The sequence below is a fragment of the Simochromis diagramma genome, unplaced genomic scaffold, assembly GCF_900408965.1.
Source record: "Simochromis diagramma unplaced genomic scaffold, fSimDia1.1 OVJJ01000669.1, whole genome shotgun sequence".
NCBI classification, from domain to species: Eukaryota; Metazoa; Chordata; class Actinopteri; order Cichliformes; family Cichlidae; genus Simochromis; species Simochromis diagramma.
Window position 1 is genome coordinate 243,012 of NW_024387458.1, and position 25,503 is coordinate 268,514.

Here is a 25,503-nt window from a genome sequence, read left to right on the forward strand (position 1 = left end):
ACGGGGCCTCAGAGTCGGCAAGAAGAAGGTCTGCTGCCCATCAGCAGGCTTCCAGAAGATGGCCAATCAGAACAAAGTGTGTTTGGAGGAGGGTAAAGAGACAGGGGCTCAAACAGCCTGTTTCAGTCAATAGGAGATGATGATTCTGATATCTGCAGCTCGTGGTCAGACGGCCTCCAGGCTCTTGTTTGGGCAGAGATCTGGAAGCTTTATCTAAATGAACTTTCCCTTCAGCGCTCATCAGGACAGTAAGATTAGGCTTCAAACTTTCCTTTTTGCTAAAGCATATAGTTAGGGCTGGACCAGGTGACCCTGAATCCTCCCTTAGTTATGCTGCAATAGACGTAGGCTGCCGGGGATTCCCATGATGCACTGGGTGTTTCTTCTTCACTCACTGTGTTAACAGACCTCTCTGCATTGAATCATATCTGTTATTAATCTCTGTCTCTCTTCCACAGCATGTCTTTATCCTGTCTTCCTTCTCTCATCCCAACCAATCACAGCAGATGGCCCCGCCCCTCCCTGAGCCTGGTTCTGCCGGAGGTTTCTTCCTGTTAAAAGGGAGTTTTTCCTTCCCACTGTCACCAAAGTGCTGCTCATAGGGGGTCATATGATTGTTGGGTTTTTCTCTGTATGTATTATTGTAGGGTCTCCCTTACAATATAAAGCTCCTTGAGGCGACTGTTGTTGTGATTTGGCACTGTATAAATAAATTGAATTTAACTGTCAGACTTTACAGCTGCAGAACTCAGAAAAACATGAAACGCCGTCACTGAAGGTCTTTTTATGTCCTCCATCGACCCCGACCTCCTCCTGCTGCCGGCTCAGTTCAGAAACGTGGATTCATTCAAAAAATGTTTCTGTTTTTTTAGACATTTGGATTTTGGGGAGAAAACAGACAGTTTGTTCTGTTCAGACAAGCTTTATTACTGTTTGTTTTCTTATTTTTATTTTCATTCATTTCAAATGTTTTTAAACATTCCCTTTAGTTTCAGTCTCCCGAGTGGGATTTCTAGTTTGAGTTTGTGGTAAATGTCAGAGGCAATATAATATATAAACAAAACTTTTAAAAAGCAGCGACTCTGAATAAGCTCATCAGGCAGTTTGTGATAATAAATTAAAAAATACCCAAACTGAGCATATTTCCTCTATGACTTTATTTTGTTTTCCATGTTAACAGAATTGTTACATAATAACCTGTTTGGACACAGAATGGAAACAAGGACAGAAAAAAACTTTCACACTTTCAAACATGACTTTCAGCTCGTTTCCACCAGAGAAGCAAACACGGAGCATCGATGTCGAAGAAGAAAGAGAGAGTGGGGAGTTCAGGAAGTGTGAGTGTCAGGACGATTGTTGTTTGGTATTATTAGGATCAGAGGAAGTCGAGGATGTTATTAGAGAGGGAAAGACATGAGCCAAATGGAGCAAGAGTGACAGGATGCGAACAGCTCAAGCAGATCAAATACAAAGAGGCGAGGAGGTCACGAGCACACGATGAGCAGTCGCTGTTCCAAAAAACCTGAAAAAGAAATTTCAAAATGTGAAACTCAAAAAAAGATGAAACTGACTGAGAGCCTCAGACGGTGAGTGGAGGAAGAGCACATAGAGGCTCAGAGGAGAGAAAGTGTTCCCATAATTCACTGCTTTCATGCAGACTGGGCGTGTCAGCGGCCGGATGACCTCACCTCCTGATGCAGCCCTGGAGACACGACAGGAAGGGCCTCCATCCCCGCGGTCAGCGGGTCACAGAGAACACACCAAACGACGCGTTTTCATGACTCATCGTGAATCTGACCTCCGGCCACCTCAGGAAAGGTGAGGCTCACAGCCACGCCCACCAAAGTAAAACGTCAGGTAACGAGGCCGATCCCAGTAGACTTCCCAGCATGCACTATGACGGAAACTCGACCAAACCCCCAAACCGTCCAATCTGAGCTCCATGCCGACTGAATGTTGAGTGATGTAATGAAGGGCAGGTTGTAAATAACGAACCTGTTTAAGAGGATATCAGGATGCAGTGACGTGTTATTCACTCTTGTTTTGGCCGTTCTGATGGACGAGCAGCAGGTCACGTCCACCCAGAGGCCTCCTGCTCATTCTCAGGTGATCCTGACCTCACCTGTGAGTGAGTAATGCAAACACACACGAGGTACACGGCGAGAGCTGCACGTCTCTAAACCACTGACTGAGAGCGGCCTGCAGCCGTGCTGACATCTAGTGGTGCAATCAGGAACTACAGTGGAGTGCAGTGGCGCTCATGGGTCAGTTTATTCATGTCTGCCTCTAACATCAGTTTGGCTTTGAAATCAAAGCTCCGCTGCATGTTCGCTCCCACCTGTACTCTCTCAGGATTCTGCAGATGGTTTGAAAGATTGCATCGACCTCAGCCCTGGTTTTAGCTCCTGGAGTGTAACACAGGATATTTCATGGACACACACTCATGATGACGTCCACAAAAGTCAAAGGTCAGTTTTTCAGTCAGTTTTCACCACAGGGCAGCATTTTTAATTGAACTGTGACGTGTGGACAAGCTCACCGCACACATTTATGCACCCAGCTGAAATGAAGGACACTCTGATGCCGGTAATCGGGTTGAGGATGAGGCGGTTATGCAACTCTGGCTCATAACTGTAGAAAGAAGAACACAGACTAAAACCTCACAGTTTCCACGACGTAGAAACTAAAACCTTCCACAATCATTTCAGGACACACTCCACAGTTTAGCGATCTCCTACGTAGCATGCAACGAAACACAGGCTGCTGCAGACACACTGGGAGAGAAATATTGGAGAAAAACGACACCAGGGCTCAGTGGGAGCTGGCCAGTTTAGAAGCGTTTACTATCCAGTCTGACTGAACTGTGCCCGGGATGATTCTGGGAACTTTCCCACTACGGTGTCTGCAAAAAATGGCATTAATTCAAATTTACTGACCATGCTGTCAGTGTTGGGAAGGTTACTTTTAAAATGTATCCCACTACAGATTACAGATTACATGCCCCAAAATATATTCTGTAACGTATTCCATTACGTTACTGAATGTGAGTAACGTATTCTGAATACTTTGGATTACTTAATATATTATCAAGCTTTTTACAACTACATGAATGTCCTATTGCTGTGTGATTTATTACTATTACTGAAGGTTACTCTCCATACCAACACCAGCTAGATGTTTAAATCTTAATATAAATGAGTAACAGTAGGTGGACATTAGGTAAGGCTGCACTTTTTGCAGCGATCTCGTATAGAAAACTATTCAGCGCGTATATAAAACAGGTCCGCGGCTCCGAACCGTAGTAAAGGGACCTCTGGCTGATACGTCGGGTTCGTGTCGGGCTCGTAGCTGAAAACTAGCTTTACTTTGTTGTCTGGGTCAACTTTGCCAGCGAGAGACAGAGAGAGGCGTTGAAAGGCTGCTGCAACGGAGCTTATTGTTTCAGAGGAAAACATGAACACAGCGTACAGTCGAGTCTTAACAGCTTACTCACAGCTGGGCCACACTGCCTATGAGGCTGCATGCTTTATGCCTGTAACACTCTGCCTGTTGCCTTCATATTGACCTCCTAGGACCTGGCGTCCACATGTGTGGACATCACATTTTTCTCTACAAGGGCCTGATATCCACTTACAAGGACATTATGCTGCAACTGTTCTATCAAAATTTGAAACAAATGTCCTCATATGTGGATCTCATTTTTCTCAAAAATAAAAATTAGGAAAAAGAAAATCTGGTAATTCTTTGTTTTTACATTCTTTAGGTCCCAATCAACCCAAATAGCAAAGAAAACTTAAAAATGCATGCCATGAAAGAGTTTGGGTCTCAGGAGGTTAAATCATTTTTGGAACAATAATTTTAAAAAATATTTCTTCACGTCATTATGCGGCTGCAAGTAGGGGTGACGTGGGGCGTGAGATTGAGACTCGGGCATTAGAGCCTCTTAATGCGCGTTTTGTTTGGGTTTCCACCGGCGTGGGATTACCACCAAAGAAAAAGACCGAGTGTAATCCATTTATTTCAACAAAGTAACTGAATACCACCTTTTTAAACAGTAACTGTAACAGAATACAGTTACTCATATTTTGTATTTTGAATACGTAACGCTGGTACTCCGTTACTCCCCAGCACTGCATGCTGTCTACATCTTTTCTTCACAAGTGCTTCAAAGCAGAGGTGTGGACTCGAGTCACATGACTTGGACTCGAGTCAGACTCGAGTCATTAATTTTATGACTTTAGACTTGACTTGAAAAAATGTTCTAAGACTTGTGACTTGACTTGGACTTTTACACCAATGACTTGGGACTTGAATTGGACTTGAACCGGTTTACTTGAAAAGACTTGATATTTTACCCCAAATATAAAATTTAACATGCATATTATATAGAGATTGAAAATGTGACGTCATTCACGGGTAGAACCGCAAAGGATTCTGGGAACTCGTGGCAAGCGGTACTAGCGCACGCAGGCTTTCAATTAAAATCAGTTATACAGCGATAAAAAGAAACACAAAAATGTCAAGAAGCTGTTGTATTATTAACTACAATAGCCGGTCGCATGACAGCCACGGGAAGCCGACGGGTAAAGAGATCGGTTGTTATCGGATTACGTCGTTGAAGAGAAATTGTTCGAGCCATGTTTCCGAAGTAACAAAGACGCGATGGGTGGCCTGGATTGCAGCCATTCAAAGATCAAATATAACGTCCCAGAACACTCCAGCTCACAGGTTAGTCTGCTCCAAGCATTTACACGAAGGTCAGTCTGCTGTAGTAGTTATTACGTCATTTTCATAACATAATTGGTGATATAGGTTACAAGCAAGTCTGGCGCTGAACAGAAATTGTCGCGCTATGCTCCTTTGTTTATTGTGCATAAATAGTGAATTGTCCTGACACAATATTGTGTTTCGCTTCTGTTATTATGGTACATTGACAAAAACATATACTTTTATTCACAGGATAAAACAGGTTTTTTGTATCACTAATTGTCCAGTACGATTACAGCATACAGTATTATTGTCACTGCTACATTTCTGTAATGCTACCAGAAATTATTTCCACTGCTAATTAATTACCATTGAGCTCAAAGGTCCTATTAATAAACGGTTAAGGAATGTGTATTTATGACGACAATTTGTGAGACTGGTAAACTTATGATACGTACGATGGTCTTTACTTTCTACACGGTGCATTTCAAGGTCCTGCACCCATCCGTCGGTAAACTGTACCTGGGCTTGTTGCAGTGACCGGAAGTTACTAAACTTCACGAGTGTATGCACTCACTCCAAGAACCGTATGATTATAAATATGCACATAAATATGCTACAATGAGATAGCTGACTTCATCTAACTAGCAAATGTTATCCAGGCTACGTTGGTGATACAGTTTTTTTTAATGTGTATGATATTTTTGTCATGCGATTTTAAAGCCAGTCCTACAACCGCATCCAAGAATAACATGCAGCTTATCTCAGAACTGTCGGTGAAAATTATTCTTGGAGCTAGGTTTAATTGAGCTGCATTTTAAAGAGGTGCAATTTCACAATTTGTGTATATTTTCTAAATTCACTATTTTGTCATGTGTTGAGAAAAACACAGATTTTAAAATTACATGGTCTAATATTTACATTTAGCATATAACTGCAACATTATTTTTTCGTTTTTTTTTTTTTTTAAAGACTCGAAAGGACTTGAAATTCAAAGTTTCAGACTTGTGACTTGACTCGGACTTTTACACCAGTGACTTGAGACTCGACTCTGACTTGCCTGACATTACTTGAGACTTGACTTGAGACTTGAGGATAAAGACTTGAGACTTACTTGAGACTTGCAAAACAATGACTTGGTCCCACCTCTGCTTCAAAGTATCCGTGATTGCACATTTCACATCATGTGTTGAACCACTTTAAAGTTCTTTAAAGCATCGTCACGGGACCGAAGAAAATGGGATTCATATTCAACAAAAGACCTTTTGAAAGCAAGTGCCATCAGTCAGCATCTGTCTCAGATCATCTAGCACAGAGTAGCGTTGACTGACACGTGATGTGCTCAAAGTTGGGCTTCAAACCTGCATCCCTGTTTGGGTCTAGCCTCTACTCAGAGTCCTTATCTCCTGACCTGCACTGCCCTTTGTGGACCTTCTGCAGTTCTGCTAAATCCACTGGAAAGGTCTGGCAGAAGGCTACAATGTTCTGGATCTTAAAGTTGAGGAAGCGCACGGGAAAGCCAAACTTCTGCAGTTTGCGGACAAACTTCCTGGCCGCCAGGCGCGACTCCTCCACACTTATTAAAAGAAAGAGGAAGCAAGGAGATGGTTGGAAACCCACCGTGCTGCACCATAGTCTGAGGAGATGTGAATCCAGACAAACCTCTTGGTTCCCAGGCAGATGATTTTCCCACTTCGGAAGATGGTCGCTGTTGCTTTTGGCTCCCGGATCCTAGCGATGATCCCTGTGAAATACTGAAAAACAGCAAGAATGAAAACCAGTGCCGGGCTTATTATGTCTTCACGTAGATCACGCGTTCAGGTCTCTGCACCTGTGGTTTGTACTGCACGTTCCACATCCTGCGAGCAATGAACTTCAGGTCCAAACAGCAGCCCAGGTCCACTGTGGAGACGACGTTACTGCACGCAAACACATAAAAACACAAGAGTCACAGCTGCATGTTCAAGCCGCAGAGCCGTCATTGGACGGTGGGCTCATACACAGAAGCAGACTGTGATCTCTGCGGTGATACCATATCACTGGGACGAGATTCGACGACTTCTCCTTCAGTGTCTCAGGGTCCTCCGGGGTCCCAGGTTTAACAGGAAGGGCCTTCAGTTCAGACGAGGAGGACGCACACGTGGGCTTAGCTTCTGCTGAGGAATTCTGGGAGCTGCTGTCTCGTGACTGCGTGCCGGCGATCCCGCTCTCTGCAGTCCGATCCTCCTTCTTACAGATTCTGTCTGAGGCACGAACAAGAGCAGCAGAGCTGAAAGTACCACAAACTGCAGTTCCTCTGACGTCCACTCGAGGCTCCAAAACCAACTGTCACTAAGTGCTAATTAGCAGTTATGGATTAACAGTATATGGATGCAGCTCGGTCACTGCTCAGCGCTCCACCCAGTCGTGATCGCACCGTGTGCAGAGTGTTGTCGGCTCTGTTGTCGTACCTGCATCGTCACAGGTGACCGTGTTCAGTGTCAGGAGCTCATCAGGCAATAACTTGAAAAACAGCTCCTCCTCGCTGACCTCCTCGCTGACATCCTCTGTCCTCCTGGGGTCCTGCAGCAAGAAGAGAATCTGCCTATGTGCTAACGTGGTGCTACATGTTTCTGCTCTGTGTGGTGTCCAGAAATGAACAAGCTCAGTGTCGATAACTCCAGGTCCAACCTTCACATCCTGAAATCAGTCCAACTCAAAAATAGTCTGAATTCCTCTCCAGCGAAACGACTGGTCACTGTTCACCGTGGTGTCAGGTTAAAGTTTAACACCCAGCTGTTAGTAGTTAGCAGGTTAGCTGGCTAGTTTCAGTATATAGTCTGTGACGACTGCAGCACATCATCATCTAAAGATACACTTTGGCGTGACCTTAACAGGCTTGTGTCTGGATTCAATCACTTCTGTGAAGACGAGTGGACCAGAGTTGAAATTTTCTCCACTTTTGATTTTCAGGTCTGAAATGCGGCAGTTTACCGGTTTGATTTTTAAACCAGCAGCTGAAAAAATGAAAACTCACGTTAGCGATGAACTCATCGAAGTATCGCTCCAACGCAGACTCGTCCATGATGCAGGAGGAAGCCTCAGCGATCAAACCCAGTAATAACAGCGAGCCAATAATAAACGTACTGTCAGAGGTTTTGTATGAAGTTGATTGTTTACATCCAAAAAGATTCAGACAGGAGTCTGTTGCTAGGAGACGAAGATGCTCAAACATGACAGTGAATGATTTTATGTGTTCTTCCAAAAAAATAATTTAAATGAGAATCAAGAGAAAGTGATAAAAACAAATGCTTCACTGCTTTGAGCCACACCCCCTGCAGGTGGGCAGGGGTTGGAGTAAATTCTTAAAGCATGCGTTCAGGGTGGAACCCACTGAAAGCATCCCATCGGAAATGCAAAACCTGCTTATTTCAGCTCTCTGCTAGAGTGGCTTTGCACCAACCCCAGTTCTTAATAATCCCCTTCTCTTATTCTGGGCCTCGGTGTCATCACCACCACTGTTCTCCCACTGCCTAAAGAGGGACGCTGTGTTAGCTCCTCCCCCTGAGCCAATACACTCAAAGCAGGTTTGTTCCTGGGTTGTTTTTTTTTACAAAAGCTGCTGCATGCTTCAGGCGGGGTTTCCCATCAGCGAGGCCAGATATGGACATCCCCTCTCTATGACATCATACAGACCCACGAGGGGAACAAACTGTGATAAACTGAGTGTTGAGCAGCCTGAGCGTTGGGCTCAGCGTGAGCAAACGCTCAGCATTACAAACTCAGGCATGTGACAGGGAGAGGGGGGGCGAGTACTCGAGTATCTCGACCTGTAGAGGCTGTTTGTTTAAATTGGGGATGATTACAGCAAACATTCAGCCTCCTTCCTGCCCGCTCTTATCTCCTCACACCCTCCCACCCACTCCACCTTTCCTTCATTCCTTCTTTGTCAGTTATTTCTTCACTTTTTGTTCCTCCCACAGATTCAGTGTGTGTGCTGTTTCCTTTATTGTTTCCTTCTCCTTCATTACCTTTTATCATCATTCAGGTTTTATTTATTTTCTCCCTTTTTTGTACCTCCATCCACCCTTACAGTTTTCCTCTTGTCCCTCTTTCCTTTCTTTCGTGGGGTTTAATGCCTTCATACTCCACGTTCTTATTCCTTTTCTACTTATCATTCATTTTCTTCCATTTCCTCGTGACCTTCCTTATTTCCTTCTTTAACTTAGTTTGGATTTCCCCCACATGTCCTTTCTCATCTCTTTCCTCCTTTAATCCCTTTTTTCTCCTTTCTTCAATCCTTCCTCTTTCCCTTTTTACTTGCATCCCATCATTTGTGGCTTCACTGCTTCCTTTTCTTTCCTTCCTTCTTTTTGACTCATTTCTGTCCTTGCCCATACATTTTGTCTCACGTCTTTGTTTCCTTCACTTCATAGCTCCCCCTCCTCACGTCTGTCTGTTATTCCATTTCATTCTTTCTTTTAAATTTGTCCTTCCTTCCTTTCCTTTCAATTCGTTTCTGCCTTCCTTGAACTCATCCCACTTCCTCTCCTTGTTTTTTACAAATCTTTCCTTCTCCTTCCCTGCTTGTTCCTTTCAGTTAATGTTGTCTTTTTCTTTGATCTGGTACTTTTCCCTGCATTCCTCTTTTTTTTAATTTTGTTTTGTCCTTCCATCCATCCTTGTTTCTTCTCCCTCATTCCTTTATTCCTCCCTTCTTTGCTCTTTGTGATTTCTTCCCTTTGATAACTTCTTCCATGTTTTGTTTTGTTTTGCTTTCCCCTTCATCTTCTTCCTTTAATTTACTCCCCGCTGTGGTCTCAGTTCCTCTTTCCTCCGTCCTTAACTTCATCCTTCGGTCCTCCTTTATCCCCTCCTCCTCCTGTCTGTCCCTCCTCCAGCTGAAGTAAACAGATGAACCGGGAGATACTGAATCTCTCCCTGGGCCCCTCTTCCTCACTCCTCCCAGTTAATTGGGCTCTGGCTGTCTGAGTGGCAGTCGCAGCAGTATTGAGGCCCGGCCGTGCTCCAGATGTGCGCAGAGTTGACCGCAGTGAAATGTGAGCCGCTCCGGCCTGGCTGCCTGTATTTTGGGATGTTTTACACGGGGCAGGACAAAGACACGTTTCCAGGCGGGATCCCGGCCTGAGCAGATGTTCCTGTGCTGGGAGCCGAAGAGGAAGAAGGAGAGGAGGACGGAGGACCCGCGCGCAGCAGAGCGAGGACAGAGACGGTAGAGTTTGCGCGAACATCGGCCTGTTTGGGCAGCGTTTGCTGACAGGAAGTCGGCGTTAATCACTCCCGCCGGTGCTTCCTGCTCGCGCCGCTGATCAGCCACGTGTGGTCGCGCAGCTGCGCCGTGTCCGTGTTTGACGCACGCGAGCGCACGTTCACAGACAGTTACCGGGAAACTTCGGATAACTCCTCAAATTCAAGTAATTACTAAAAAAGGCAGCGAGGGGTCGCAGTAATGGTTGAGCCCTCAGGTTTCCCTGGCAACGTTAACAGCAACCAAGATTAGCAAAGCAGGACTACAAGCTGACAAGTTGTAGTCCTGTAAGGCGCTAACAGCCAGCGTAGGCTGAGACCACCGAGAGTAAACGTGACTAAAAGTCTTCAGATTAGATGAAAATTCACCGGAAACGTTTCTTCTTTCTAAACAGACTTTAAATTAGCCTGTTTAGAAATTAGACTTTAAATTAGCCTGTTTAGAAATTAGACTTTAAATTAGCCTGTTTAGAAATTAGACTTTAAATTAGCCTGTTTAGAAATTAGACTTTAAATTAGCCTGTTTAGAAATTAGACTTTAAATTAGCCTGTTTAGAAATTAGACTTTAAATTAGCCTATTTAGAAATTAGCCTTTAAATTAGCCTGTTTAGAAATTAGACTTTAAATTAGCCTGTTTAGAAATTAGACTTTAAATTAGCCTGTTTAGAAATTAGACTTTAAATTAGCCTGTTTAGAAATTAGACTTTAAATTAGCCTATTTAGAAATTAGACTTTAAATTAGCCTGTTTAGAAATTAGACTTTAAATTAGCCTGTTTAGAAATTAGACTTTAAATTAGCCTATTTAGAAATTAGCCTTTAAGTTAGCCTGTTTAGAAATTAGACTTTAAATTAGCCTATTTAGAAATTAGCCTTTAAATTAGCCTATTTAGAAATTAGCCTTTAAATTAGCCTGCTTTACACATACAGTGGTACCATTGGTTGCCATGACAACATGGCTGGCTCTCCATTAACTAGTTTTTCCACTATGCTAGCTAACAGCATGAAGAAAGCATTACAAGCTGAACCAAATTTCCCCTTGTGGGGCAATTAAATGATTATTCTATTCTAATGTTAGCTAATATCATCTGACTGCCATGCAGTGTGACTGTTACCACCACTTACCAGCTAACCACTAACTGGTTTGACCCGTAAGATACCGTCAACCAAAGTAACAAGCAGCATTACTAATTAAACAGCTAATTTATAAGATGAAACCTGCTAATTCAACTTAGAACTCCACATTCTGGATATTGTAATTCTGCAATAACTAATTAATGAAGACGAGTTTCTTAACAGTAGTTCACCAGCTAACACAATTACCAAAGTAGTGTTATGAGATCGACAGACCACGTGACTTTCGCACGTTGCATTGTGGGTACGAGTGGCAACAAAATCAAAACACTGCATCAAGCGCCAGCATTTCCAGCACCGGTAACCATTAATTCTGCAGTTTTAATCCCCACTTGCATTTTATTTGCCCCAAAAACAGTTCTGTACAAAACGACGGAAACTCGGCAGCTCCGCACAAAGACAGACGTGACGAAGAGTCAAAGAAAGTACGAGGAAGAAATCAAAGGAGTGAAAGGGTCAGACCCACACGAGCACAGAGTGGAGTAAGGACGTCAGCGTGCTGCACAACTTTCATCACGCACACATTTATTATTATATGGTCCTAAGTGAGAGCGCACACACTCACAGCATGTTTGGTAACTTCAGATCCTGCAACAAGCCCAGCTCCAGTTTACTTTGGTGGTTTGGACGACTCCATCTCACAGCTGCTGTTACAGGCCAACGCATCTATGTGTCGTTTCAGGTTGTAGTGTTACACAACATTTTCAGATCCAATAGAAATAAAATAAGTGTTTGGTAATTCATTCAATTCATTGTCTTTATTTATTACTGGCATCATTGTTTCATTCTGTTATAGAATCTCACAGCAAAGAGGCAACATTGTAAAAATCCATCAGCTTTATTAGCTGCTTCGCTGAAAAACAAATCAACAATGCAAAAACAAAACATCAAACAACATACTGAGACAGTTATTCATCACTTGCTTCATACAACACTTGGGCACATATATGCAGACGTGGCTGTTTTGATCTCGCTCTCTCTCTTAACCAATCAGATCTGGCTGTGGTAGCAGCTTTAAACCCAGGCTGATAGAGGGGCCCAGTCTGGATCGCATCCTAGCATTTTGTAGGCTGGTTTTCCTACAAAGCACAACAAACATTAGCCCGCAAAGCCACAGTGAACAAAGCAGCAAAGCAACGAATTCAATTCAAATCAATGTAAGACTTATTTGTAACCTACATCACCAATTATGATAAATGACGTAATAACTACAACAGCAGACTGACCTCTGTGGGAATGCTTGGAGCAGACCAACCTGTGAGCTGGAGCGTTCTGGGACCTTATATTTGCTCTTCGAACGGCTGCAATCCAGGCCGTCCGTCGCCTCTTTGTTACTTCGGAAACTCGGTTTGAACAATTTTTCTTCCACGACGGAATCCGATAACAACGATCTCTTTACCGTCGGCTTCCCGTGGCTGTCATGCGACCGGCTGTTGCAGCTAATAACACAACAGCTTCTTGCCATTTTTGTGTTTCTTTTTATCGCTGTGTGACTGTTTTCACGTGAAAGCCTGCGTGCGCTAGTACGCAGCACTAACAAGCCAATGCTACAAGCTTCCGTTTAAGTAACATTTATTTATTAGCAGAGTGAATTTGTAGGATTGTTAACAGGGACAGTAAGTTAAAACAAATGTCTGTTAACATTTCTTTAACCAGGTGAGACTTTCGTACAGCGTGACCTTGTAGAGAGTGCAGGCCTACATGCAGTCACAAAAACCACTACCTGGCTAACAGGCTGGTAGGTAATGATGTCAGGCAGGACTAACGCACACAAACGGGCTAACCTGCAGAAACTAAGCCTGGGAAGCTGCATACAGAAGTTTTAGTGGGAAACACCAGGTACACAGAGAGCTGCTGCACACCTGTGTGAAGGTTGTTGTTTTTTTAACTCCCCCTCTTTGATGTCCCGCAGATATGGCCGAAGATGTCCGTGGATTCTGATAACTCCTGTGTTTTGCTGTCATCGCGTGACTCCCAGACTTCCTGCATCTTTCAAACCGCTGATGAGAAAGATGACATCCCAGGAGTGGGAGAGGAAAGGTGAGCCAAATGCCGATTCTCAGGGGCTGATTGGTTTTCATTAACCTGTTTATCCTTTGCTATGGTGTCGATTCCTTTGTAACTCCACCTCCTTCCTCCCGCAGCGTCCTGGAGATGCTGAGCTACTCCAAGTTCTCCGACCTGGAGACATGGCTGTGCATGCCGTCCTCACTGCTGCTTTCCAGGCCTCTGGACTCCACCCACACCTCCTCGGGCTCTTCCTCCAACTCGTACTCCTCACGTGCGTCCCTCCACTCCGCCAACTCGCTCCCGGCTTCCTCCTCTTCGTCGCTGGCTTCAAACTCCCGCCGCTCCACCTGCAGCGAGCCGGGAGAAATCGACAGGTAACCCCAGCTCACCTGTTTATGCTTTTCATTGGGTTTATTTCGAGGCCGTTTCCATGAAGTTTGCTGATTTCAGGGTTTTTTGGATAACGGTGGAGCGCTGTGGAACAGGGGAACCAATCAGGCCCTTTGGTGCTTTGAATGAAACTTTAAAGAGATCCTTTGAGGGAAAATGTTCTGTCATTCAACCTTCTCATTGTCTGTCTATAAACAGGATCATGCTGCGTGTTTGAGCTGATCTTTGGAGTTTTGAAGCAGCTGCTGGGTCCAAACAAAAGACAGAAGTTTATTGTGTGTTCGAAGTGTCAGGATTAACTTTAGAGAGCCTCGGGCGGGTCTGTCAGACGTCTCTGTCAGGGCACAGGCGGATCCTCCCGCTCGTCCTGCAGAAACATTGGAGCTCATGAAGCATTCGCCTGGCACCGTGGAGATGGCGGTTCTGTAGGCAAAGATAAGCTTGCAGGAAGCCCGAGGGGAAACAGTGCTGTTTATAGAGAGGAAATGTACAGCTAATGTGTGGAAGTGGGGTCATTATGAGTGTTTGCAGCAGCTGGACGCTCTTCAGACCAACTATAGGAGCAGGTTGCCGAGTGGAAGGTCCTCCCTGTCACGCTCACAGATCCGTTTCCAGCCAGGTCCTGCTGTCTGAGCTTCGTTGGTTTCTTTGCAGGAAACAGTCAGTGCAGTGTCAGATCCACAGACTCCAGTTTCTGTCAGGGCTCTCTGACAGATTTCACCACGATGGAGCAAACCACCGAGTTCCTTCAGAGTCCGTCGTGTTCCACTCCACCTGCTGCAGAACAGCTTTCCTTACAGGACACCGTCCTCAAAGAACACAGCTGCTCCCCATCACAGTTTCCCACTTCCTGCACAGTGACATGTGTTTCCTGAATCTCGTGCACGGTTTCTAAATGGTCCAAAACATGTTTAGAAGACTGATTCTAAGCAGGCGTCTGTGGACGGGATGGCTGCAGGTTCGATCCCTGTCTCGTTCCTCAGACTGTGACTGTGAGCTAGAGAGCAGCTCGGTGTAGACAAAGCCCCTGTGGATGAGTCCATGTCTCATTCCCTCCAAGCCTGATGACAGGAAGAGCTCCTCCTTATGGTGTGTCCGTGGACAGGACGTTAACGACTGCTGTTGCTGGTAGCGTGACAGTGATGTGGTTGTTGTACTGCTGGCTGGAGAACAGAGAACATCTACAGACATCACCTTTCACTGACTCATGCTCTGTTCACTCAGCTGTTTCACGTGTGCAGAACTCAGGTGTGCGTCTGAGCGCGCTCTGTACAGATCTGGACCCACGCTGATGCCGAGCAGGCTCAGAAACGCTCGACTCTCCATTCTCCTCACCCAGCCTTTGTCCCCCTGCGCGCACACACACAGGTAAGGTAACACCCCTGCTGGGCAGTGAACACCTGACAGGAGCTTTTCCTTCAGCGCTGTTTCCGGCTGTGGCCGTCCGGTGAAGGGCGCAGTGCTCTGCAGCGATCTGCTGAAGCGCGTCGTCCTCGGATGCTGAGCTGGGCTCGGCTGCTGGATCTTTTCCTGCGGAGGAAGAAGAAGGGACGGCATCTGATCCGAGCATCACGGTGCAGCTGCTGTCTCCGAGGACAGGTACCAGCTGGTTTGTGATGGTTACCTGTCCGTCCCGCACGTCTCAGGGTCGCGTTCAGCGCTCAAACGATTGCTGTTTGAAGCTCTCGCAGTCTGCTCGCACTGCTCCCTGATCCCTGCAGGGAAGCTGGATTTCTGATGTGACCAGAGCTCAGTGCGGTGCTCTGACTAACACCGGCATGTTCCTGTGTTCGTCTAATGGGAAATACATTAAACTTCTTCCAGGTTTTTACACGATTTGCAGCGTTGGTGTGGCAGGGATGCCGTGTGGATACTTTATTCCCAAAGTGTTGATGAAAACAGGACATTTCGTCACAGTATTCCTGAATAAAGTGTTTCCAGTTGCTTCAACAGCTAGAGGAGGAGTTCTCCGTGTCGTGTTTATTTTGTGCTGACTTTTCTCTCCTCGGATCCCTGCAGGTCGTCAGAAAGAGACTCCGCCTTCCTCACGCCCACTCTGACGAAGGAGGCGACCTGTCTGTCCACACCCCTCCTCCCCATCCTCTCCTCCACCCCTGCACCTCCTCCCGCTGCTGCCGCTTCACGGTCCAGCTATGGCACTCACGCAGGAGACTCCGCCTCCCACAGCGGCGTCAGCATCAGGAAGCGGCGGCGTCTCGCTGCCAGTCCTGGAGGACTCCACTGGACCTCTTCAGGTAACAACAGCCAGTGTGTGTGTGTGTGTGTGTGTGTGAGAAACTCATTCCTGCCTGGAGTAAACAAGCTCCTCTGAACGTCTACATGGACACAGACAGTGAGATTAGGTCAAAGGTCAGATCTGACTCGTCTGACTTTCTAAGAGGGCATTAAACTGAAGCATCGCTCGCTCGGTTGCCTAGGTAACGTTCTAATCAGCAGTATGCTTTAACATTTAAAGCTGAGAAGAGATTGATCAGGTAGCGTTTGGGACGAGATCAGAAACGAGTCCATCAGAGGGGCAGCTCATGTGCACAGAAGGAGGGGGTGGAGGATGAAGGTGGAGCCACCAGGCAGGAGGAGGAGAGGAAGAGCTCAGAGGAGGATGCTGGAATAGGAGGAGGCTGAAAGAAGGAGTGGGTCTCTGGTCGCGGCATCGCTGTCCGTCACTTCCTGTGTGGACGTGCTTTATGGCATCGCCAACCCCAGAAGCTTTTAATTGGCCAAAATATAAAGTAGCTAAATGCAGGCAGCTCAACAGGGCTGAAACACCTGGGTAACAACAAACAGGTGAGACCAGCCAGTGAGGACGAGACGGGGGAAGTAAACACATCACGACACAAATGAGTACCAAAATAAAACAGGAAGTGAGAAGTAATAAGAAAATGAGGAAGTGCCAGACGTGTTAATAAACATCGAGGGGAAAAACTCGACTTTAATACAAAATCGAGACTAAAAAAGTACACGAAGAAGAAAATGAGCCAAGTATGTAAACAGTGAGTCAAACAGGAAGTTGTTTATGGGTGAAATCAGCAGTGAGACGTCTGTGTTGGCGCTGACGGAGGCTGACGGAGGCTGAGCCCCTCTGCCCTGTGGTCATCGTCGAGCAGCCACATCAGGAGTCTGTGTCTTGTTTCTCCCACACCCACAGAGACAGGTCTGTCGTGGGTGGAGGTTGTAGCTGCCGGCAGACTGGACGTGGGGTTGGAGCGGAGCTGTGGGCGTGCCGTCGAGTCAGGAATGTCTCTAATGGCTCCGAGCGGCGGTTTTGTTTACCGGGCTCCACTTCCTGTGTGTCGCTCTGCTCTCTTTAGCTCCACCCTTCTGGAGAATGATAACGAGCTTCCTGTCGAGCAGATTACGGCACAGCATCCATCAGGTGTTTGATCTCTGGCGCGCTTTCCTCAGACTGCAGGGTTAAGCTGCATCTCGGCTTCACGTCGCAGGTTTTCCGTCTTTTCTGATCTGTCCTGCTGATTCCTCGCACTCAGTTATTCCACGCCCGCCCAGGCTGCGGCGCCTCGTTTGGATAAAAACCTCAGTGTGAGATAAACATGGTGTCCGAGGTGGTGTAGTTGCTGCTGGTTCTGGGTGGAGTTAATGAGCTGATGCAGAGATAAAGCCTGAGGTGGAGGTGGTTCGTTAGAGTTTCACAGCGGTCCACGAAGGGGCGGGGCTAAATCTCTGAACCAGTTTTACCATCAGTGACACCACAGCTGTGCTTTAGGACTCCGCCCCATCTCCTGTTCTTAGGTGTTCATCTTTTACAGGGCAAAGGTTACTGGCTTTTTTACACCGACCTGCTTCACAAACAGGAAGTCCTGAGCTGGTTATCCTTTATCCTGATATCCTGTTTACAGCGCCCCCCAGAGGCTCAGTGAGCAGACCAGCTGCTTCTTAAAATCAGGTAAACCCTGAAACTCCCAGGTGACCTCAGTGAAGGAACCTTCAAAATAAGATGTTCAGAGAAAAAATGCAACACCAACAAAAGTTTGAGACAAAAGTTTTCCAGCAAAAAATCTTTGATTTGAAGCAGAAATGAGAGAACAGGATCCTCAGAGCCTCCATCCTGAAACAGGAAGCTGAGGATGCTGCAGAGCTTTCCCGTCCTTCAGCACACCTGAGACACATAAGAGGAAGTGAAAACACCGATTGTCTCCTCATGGTCAAAATCAATCTTTATTAAGACCCGCACAGAAAGAGCGACAGCAGCTCGTGGCCGCTGTAAACATTAAAAGATGACACAAGCAGGAGCGGCTCGTGTTACTGACTCTGGGAAGCAAACTTCAACAGGAAGTTGCAGTGAGTGTCTCACTTTGCTCTCTCTCTGACTTCCTGCAGTCTGTGTCTGGGTGTAGGTGTGCTGTGTGTCCAGCAGAGGGAGCTGTGACTCCAGCTGAGTGAGGAAGGGCACCTGTGCTGATCAGCTGAGCTTCACACAGACTTTATTCATAAATGATTCAAAGCGTGTCGTGAGCGCTGTGCTTTCATGTTTCCTGTCTTCAGGATCATCCACACACCTTCGTGCTGCCACGCCCACATTCTTCCTTATAAGGAGAGTTTACCTCCTGGATGGTGGAAGATGGTGAAGCTGTTCTACAGTCACACAGTCATGATGAAGGAGCAGGTGACCGCTCTGTGTTTGGCCTCCTCACACGGAGCAGCAGCGAGCACCCTGTGAGGCGGTGCACAGCGAGAGGGATGGCCTTTGGTGGCCACTCGCCATCACTGTGACCAGCGCGTGTTGCCTTCACTGTTTGATGGTTTGTGGGACTTTCTGTGTGGCGCTCGCAGGGCCGGTTCGCTTCGTTGTTGTTGTTCGTCTGATGTCCTGCGCCCACAGTGAGTTTGTGGTCAGGAGGGCGTCTTGGCGTGGTGGCATGGCGATGACACAGAGCCGAGGACGCAGAATGAGCCTTCAAACCTTCCTCCCGTTCATGAACCTCTCCTGGTGAATGAAATCGATTGGCTGCACTCGGTGTTCGTCTGTGAGTGCTCGCTGAATGGATTTCCTCCTCATCAAACATTTATCGTGCTGCCTGGTTTGGTGCCTTGCCTCCAGCGTTAACCTGACCCTCAGGAACACGGCCCACGGCGAGGCTCACGTTTCATCGCACGCACCTGTGGAAGCAAACAGGCTGGAGCACGATGTCCTCAAACACGCGCCCCTCCGTCTGCGGTCGTGTTTTTGAGCACCAGGAAACACAAAGCAATAACTCAGAGTAAACTGCAGCTGAAATACATAAAGTCTGATTTATTTATTCAAAGAAATCAACTTCAGGTAAAAAGTAACTGGATAATACCAGTCATGTTTCACGTTTCACTTAGTTAGCTGTAACGTTTCACAGGAAGTGATGTAACAAAGCTCCACGGAGAGTTTACATCTGAGAAAATGAAAGTGGGCACGTAGCGGTGTCAGCTTTGGTCTGTGCTGCAAGCCGCCTTGTCACCCACCTCCTCCTCTTTTCTCTCGAGCTGATGTTCAGCCAGATGTTGATCATAAAGTTTGAGTGTGTGAACGGCTGCTGATGAAATTATCCATGTTCTCATAACGACGTGTGTGTGCAGCTGTGTGGACACGCAGCTGTGGATCTGCACGTGCTCAGTGAGCGCCGTTTTGTTTCTGGTTAAAAAGGTTGACGTGGAGATTTGAATGTGAGCCACAAGCTGCCGACGCCCTCGGCCTCCTCATGTAGTTTTAATGCAGCAGCTCAGGTGGTCAGCTTACACCTGACCCACTCTCTCACACACACACACACACACACACACACACACACACACACACACACACACACACACACACACTGTGGGTGAGTGGGAACATGACGCCGCCCCCCTGACGCAGCAGGGCTCTGGTTTCTCTGCAGGCTCTGTTCAGCGGGACTTCTGGTCACCTGATCCGTCCCCGGGGTCGAGGAGGAGTGGAGGAGGAGGAGCAGGTGCGAGGAGTCTTCCCCTGGGGGAGGCGGCCCGAGTTTCCCTGCCGTGGGCCACAGACCGGGCGCTGCTGAGAAAGACTATTTCGGTGGACGACCGTCTGCTGCAGCCGGTGGGCGGCGAGCAGCGGCACCTGAGGCTGCTGAGCCGGCTGGAGAGAGGCCGGAAGAAACTCCGCAGCATCCACGTAAGTCTGGATTTCCTCTTATCTGATTACGTTTACTAAAGCTGACCTCTGACCCCAGCTTCCATCATCAGAACAGGACAGGAAGCGCTTTCACACCTTCTCCCAGGTGCTGTTTGTGGGAAACACAGCTGACTGTTTCCCGATGAACAGCTTTTATCTTTGTAGCTGCTCTCGTGGTCGCCGCTGTGCTCAGAGCGTTTGTGTGTTTTTGTTGTGTGTCAGACTCTCAGCGGCGCCGCCTCGACCAGCCTCGTGCCGCGGTGAGTCAGCGTGCCTCACGTTTGACGCAGCTTCAACAGGGAAACCTTTGCCAGCAGTGAGAAATACCGCGACGCTTCGCTGTCCCCGCCCACTGAGTCCACCTCGGTGTAGGTCAGAGGTCACGAGCGTGGCTATGGCGTCTGTTTTGGTCACGTCCAGCAGCTCTAATTAGTCAGACGGTGGGAGGGAGCGGATCTTCCCACCGCTGCTGTGATGTCACAGGAAAGAGGAAGATGGATTGGTTGCTTTGTAAAAGACTGGGCGGGCTTTAGAGGAGTGGGTCATTGTTGCATCGATGACGGAGGACATGCCGATCCGCCCGAGCAGAGGTGCGATCGATACTGACGTCAGGATCGTTCAGTCAGGATGAGTTTATGATGCGAAGACAAAAGAAAGACGAGGAGAGAAAACGTGAAACACAGGACCAGTCTATTTCCTGGACATAGCAGCGATGCTTCACACTCTGGAGCCTCTGGTGGGCGTTAGAGGAACTGCAGGAGAAACATCATGAAACACACATCAGGAAACAGGAGGAAAAGGATCCGCCTCCATCATCGTCACCATCATCAGCGTGAGCGTCCAGACTCGCTCTGGGAGCCGCGCTGGGGATGGATCCATTGATAGATCATTTTGAGCTTTTCTTTAATCTCAGGACTAATTCTGATGTTAGGTCGGTTTCGTCACCTCAGTGTGGCCTAAACAGCCTTAAAGGCAGAAACATAAAGACGTCCTCGTGTTTGAGCTTCAGCTGACGAGGTTTGTTACTCCGTCGCTGAAACGCTGTCCTGCATTCGTCTCCGCTCGCTCTCTCTTTTTCTCTCTCAGCCAACAAACTGTTTCGTGATTTTGTCCAATCAGCAGCCAGATTAGTGATAACTCTGATTGACGGAGCGATGTCTCGCTGTGAGCGGAGCAGCTGGCGGTTCCTCCTCCGTCCGCTCCGTCGTGTCTGTAAATGATCTCCAGGCAACGCCAGCGTCCGGCTGACGGCACAGAAACATCCCGGTGACTCAGCAGCGCTCCCGTCATAAACCCGGGGAAACGGCGCCTTTGTTTGCGCGCGGGGCGGAGACGCCTCCCCACCTCCACCTGCACCATAAACACATCCCGCTCCTGCGTTCAGCCGTTAAACGGCAGCTTTCTGGGAATCGTGACCCCGACAGCGCGACGCTGTGATGTCACACCGAAGTCTGTTTGTCCCGGCTCAGCGGCTTTTACAGGAACACCGCGTTACTTTAAAACTTAGAACATTTTCTAGAGAAAATCAAAGATTCTGACATTAAATCAGAGTTTCAGGTAAAAAAAGACTAAAAGGCAAAATTTTAGAAAGCACAAACTAAAAAAGTCAAAATGATTATTTAAAAATCAAGTTGAAATTCTTAATTTATAAAAACATTGAAAAATTAATTTCAGTTGGTTTTGTTTTAGTCCCAGTTTTGATAAAAATGTATAATTATTAACATTAAAACAGAATAATTTGACTCAAAATTTAAATAACTGAATTCTCATGTAACACAAACTCATCACGGGCTGCGATGAGCTTCCATACATCCGTGTTTCCTGCCTCTGTGTGAGCTTCATGTCACGTTCTGTTTTAACCATCAGTAGTAACAGGCCTCTCCTCCTGAGCACCAGCAGGGGGCGCCCTCCTCATCCGCTGGGCCTGTTTAATGTGACTGCAGCTGCTGCAGGAAGCGATGATTCACCCTGCTGAGTACGCAGGGCAGGTACTCAGACCCCTCATCGTACCTGAGCCCCAGGAGGAAGATTTCCCAGACGAGCCATCTAAATCCTGAGTTTTAGCGACACCTAATTCGTCGACTCTCATTCCAGGTCCCCGCCCCTCAGACCAGTTAATGAACACCTGCCTGCTCTAAACTCCTCCCCCTGCTTCCTGCTCCTTCATGACTCTAACATGAACATCATCAGGAAACAGTTCAGCTGGCTCGTTTCCTCACAGACTTCAGAGGAGTCGCCCCCTGCTGGGCGTTAGAGGGAGCACAGGTTTAAGGTACTCGCTGTGCCTCGGTTTTTCTTCTTGGTTATGTTAAACAGTGTGGATGATGTCACAGCAAACAGCCCAGTTTACTGTCACCGAACAATCGTGATGATGTCGGGCGAGCTCGGTGGGGTTTGGTGATCCTTCAGCTGTGAGTTACTTTTTAAAAACTCATTATTTGTTACCTGTGAAACTGAATAAATGACACAAATGATTGAACTGGTGGATGTTTTGGGGTAAAGAGCGGCGGATTGGAGCAGCATCTGCTGGTCGCTGCACGCAGCAGGCTGTGGTCAGCTGATCCAAGGTAAAACAGTGATGGACGACCCTCATTCGCGGAGAGATTTCCTGTGTATGGATTCATTTATCTGATTGTTTTGAGTGAGCAACCGCCATGTTTAAACAGCCAATCAGCAGAGGGTTGGTGCTTTTGCCCCACTGTAGGGAACTTTTAGGGAACAGTAACTTCATTAAAGTGTTTGCAGGACTTTTATTTGTGTGACACGTTCAGTCAGCAGCAGCGCGTTCGGCATCCTCGACTCCGCGATGGGGTGATGTGGGCTGAGGCGTGCACACAGGCGGGCTCTGTGCACGCCTCCTGTTTACTCTGACATTTTTCTGTGGCCCGCTCGGCGTCTTTGTACACAAACACTCACACAGTGCTGTATTGAGCGTCCGTGCTCCCGCGGGACTAATCATATCAGCTGCTGCTCCACTCCAAATCCTCCATGAATCACCTACCGCAAAATCTTTGCTCCATAAATTCAGCCTGACGTCTTATTACTGCTGATCCTTAAACAAACAGGCTGCGGAGCGCTGGAGTGCTGCCTTCCCCTCATGACAGCGCCGCATTAACCCGCTGCATGCTGAGGCTGCGCGCAAACTACAGCTTCACTCCTCACCATTAATGTAACCACATCCCCCAGTACACCTCCCAGTACGTGTACACCTGTGGTGATGATGATGAGGGTCCAGAGAAATGCTCTGCAGTCGTCAGGCATGACCCAAAACATTAAAGTCGATCAGACCTTGGCTCTGTGACGCTCCGACTTCAAACATAAGAAGAAGAAATTCAAATTATTTATAAACCAAATCACAGCAGTCGCCTCAAAGTGCTTTATGTCGTAAGGTCGACCCTACAATACTACATACAACAATCATATGACCCCCTCTGAGCAAGCACTTTGGTGACAGTGGAAAGGAAAAACTCCCTTAAAACAGGAAGAAACCTCCAGCAGAACCAGGCTCAGAGAGGGGCGGGGCCATCTGCGATTGGTTGGGGTGAGAGAAGGAAGACAGGATAAGCAGGTATGATTCAGTGCAGAGAGGTCTATTAACACATAGGAAGTGAAGAAGAAGCACCCAGTGCATCATGGGAATCCCCCAGCAGTTTTCTGCTGATCAGCTGATTGAGCTCATGACGTCACCTCGGCGGCGCTCTGTGGCGAGACGGTTCACACGTTTAAAGATTTACTTTTGTGGAAAACCTCAGAGGTTCATGGATGTAGCGAAGGACGTGCAGCGGGCTGCTGGGACAGGAGGAGGTGGAGCAGATGGTCCAGTGTGGCGCCCCCTAAAGGAAGCAGCTAGAAGAAGAAGAAAAGGATTCTGCAATTGTTTACAGTCTAAATACATTAATTAATAACAGTTTAATTACAGTGTAGTTATTCATTCACTTGTACCTTTAAACTTTGCACCTTTACATTGTAACAAAGTGTAAACATAAATGTTGCTGTGTAGTTACATCGTGACTGACGTACACCGGTGTAATTAACACTATAAACAACATGTATTATAATGTAATATGATCAAATGTAGTTTAATTAAAATGTAATAAATAGGTATTTTTTAAATATAGCGTAGTTACAGTTATAAATACTTTTAAGTATAAAGTTTAATAATTACTAACATACTGAAAAAATTACATATTTATTAAAATATTCAAGTATAATTATTTTAATTACATTGCAGTGTGTTAGTATCTGCTATATGTGTAATAAATCCATTCAGGTCATGTTACACAGTGTGATGAAGTACAATAGTGTAGTTACATTAGTGTTGTGGAATTACATTTCAAGCATAAAAAATCAGGTTGGAAGAGGTCAAAGGTCGTCCTGAGAGGCCTCACTGCTCGCTGTGGCATCCGTGTCTCGTGTTGGACACAGAACAAGTCACAACATTAAAGTAAAAATGGACGCCATGACACGTTCCTCACTGTTTGCTGGGAGTGGGACAGCGTGCAGGCAGCGCGCAGTGGGAGGTCGTGCTGGTGGTGGTAGATAGTTTTGATGATTGTTCACTAACTTTGGATCAATGACCTCACAGCTCACGCTGCTGAACTCTGACCTTTCTTCACACTGGCTGTGGTGGAGCTCCATCCATCCATCCATCCATTCGCTTCCGCTCATCCTTTTCAGGGTCGCGGGGGGCGCTGGAGCCTATCCCAGCTGTCATAGGGCGAGAGGCAGGGTACACCCTGGACAGGTCGCCAGTCTATCGCAGGGCCGTGGTGGAGCTCATAAAGTTTAATGTGGGGTCTGATGGCGCCGCCTCTCTGTGAGCAGCAGCTTGCGGCTGAATCTCACCTGAGAGCCGGACCGCCGTGCTGCATGACATCTGTGACCACGGCAGTCAGCCTGTCTGTCACCCAGCGGGTGGGCCCTGCCAGGAGGGGGGGCTCAGCCTCCCCCGTCTGCGGGCTCCCCGCCCGGCCATGAATGCCGGCATTGGAGGGCTAATTAGCCCGAGGAGAGGCCAACAGGCCGGCTACACAGAAAGCCTTGTTCACATTAGAGAAGAGAAGCAGGAGCGGGAGGGGCTCGGCCGTCTGCAGTCAGCGCCGTCCACCCGCCGCGTGGCGAGCGTACAGGAGAACAGGAGGTTAGTTCAAATTAGCGATGACGCTTAACAGGCAGGCTGAGTCAGTGAGGTCCCTTCAGGTCTGATCACTGCAGATCGAGCTGGGTATCAATACAGATGTTCAGCATCAGCCCAGAGAGGCTCTCCTCCTGCGCTTACACTCAGAGTGAGGTAGATGAGGCCTCACAGCTGATAAAGTACTGTAAAGATAAAAGCATGTGAGCGTTATCAGTGACAGATGCCAGCAGCTCTTTTTGTCTGCTGAAGTCAAACTCTCCAAGAAGCAGACTCAGCTGTTTTTAAGACTGTTTCTATCCTCGCAGCAAAAAAACAGACTGCAGCTAAAAGATAGCCTTCATGATGTCATCCACTCCACTGCTAATAATGCAGGCTGACTGCTGCCCCCTGGTGGACGTTAGCGGAACTCCTGAAACACGCCCTCTGCAGGCAGAGAGAGCAGCTGCATAACCTTAACCTTTTATTTTCATGTCGCCACTATGAAAAAGAAAGTGTGGCAATTAAAGCGCTGCTCCATCTTGTGGTTGAAACTGGTGTTACATGAAAGTTTAGCACAACGTTTTGTCTTTAACACAAACACAGAAGATTTGAGTGTTTTTAAACGGTCCGGTCTCCGTGAAGCTTCATGTTTCTGACGCACTGAGCTGAACAGGAAGACGGACTCTGCTTTCACAGACAGAGAAAAACAAAAGAAGGTAAAATTATAAGTGAACACCAGCAAAAAGGTCAGAGCCGGCGGC

General features: G+C 47.1%; 2 protein-coding genes across 4 annotated transcripts in view; one reads left to right on the forward strand and one right to left on the reverse strand.

Moving 5' to 3' along the window:
- Window positions 1–1,080: 1,080 nt before the first annotated feature.
- Window positions 1,081–9,584, reverse strand: LOC120722998 (TATA-box-binding protein 2-like). The gene is made up of 8 exons (XM_040014222.1): window positions 7,724–9,584; window positions 7,158–7,269; window positions 6,740–6,950; window positions 6,539–6,626; window positions 6,370–6,461; window positions 6,119–6,283; window positions 2,540–2,631; window positions 1,081–2,405 (listed from the first exon to the last, which is right to left on the reverse strand). Exons 1-8 carry the CDS (start codon window positions 7,919–7,921, stop codon window positions 2,293–2,295), a joined length of 1,071 nt encoding a protein of 356 aa, XP_039870156.1. The 5' UTR covers window positions 7,922–9,584; the 3' UTR covers window positions 1,081–2,292.
- A 73-nt stretch (window positions 9,585–9,657) lies between these two features.
- LOC120722997 overlaps window positions 9,658–25,503 on the forward strand; it is a 45,596-nt gene continuing 29,750 nt past the window's right edge. The window contains exons 1-5 of one of the 3 annotated variants that reach the window (XM_040014221.1): window positions 9,658–9,919; window positions 13,000–13,127; window positions 13,232–13,471; window positions 15,507–15,742; window positions 19,370–19,626. In XM_040014221.1, coding sequence (XP_039870155.1) covers window positions 13,012–13,127; window positions 13,232–13,471; window positions 15,507–15,742; window positions 19,370–19,626 — 849 coding nt within the window. In that variant the 5' untranslated portion in view covers window positions 9,658–9,919; window positions 13,000–13,011. Of the gene's footprint in view, window positions 9,920–10,739; window positions 11,570–12,999; window positions 13,128–13,231; window positions 13,472–15,506; window positions 15,743–19,369; window positions 19,627–25,503 lie in introns of those variants that run through there. The other 2 variants (XM_040014219.1, XM_040014220.1) reach the window with 2 other exon arrangements.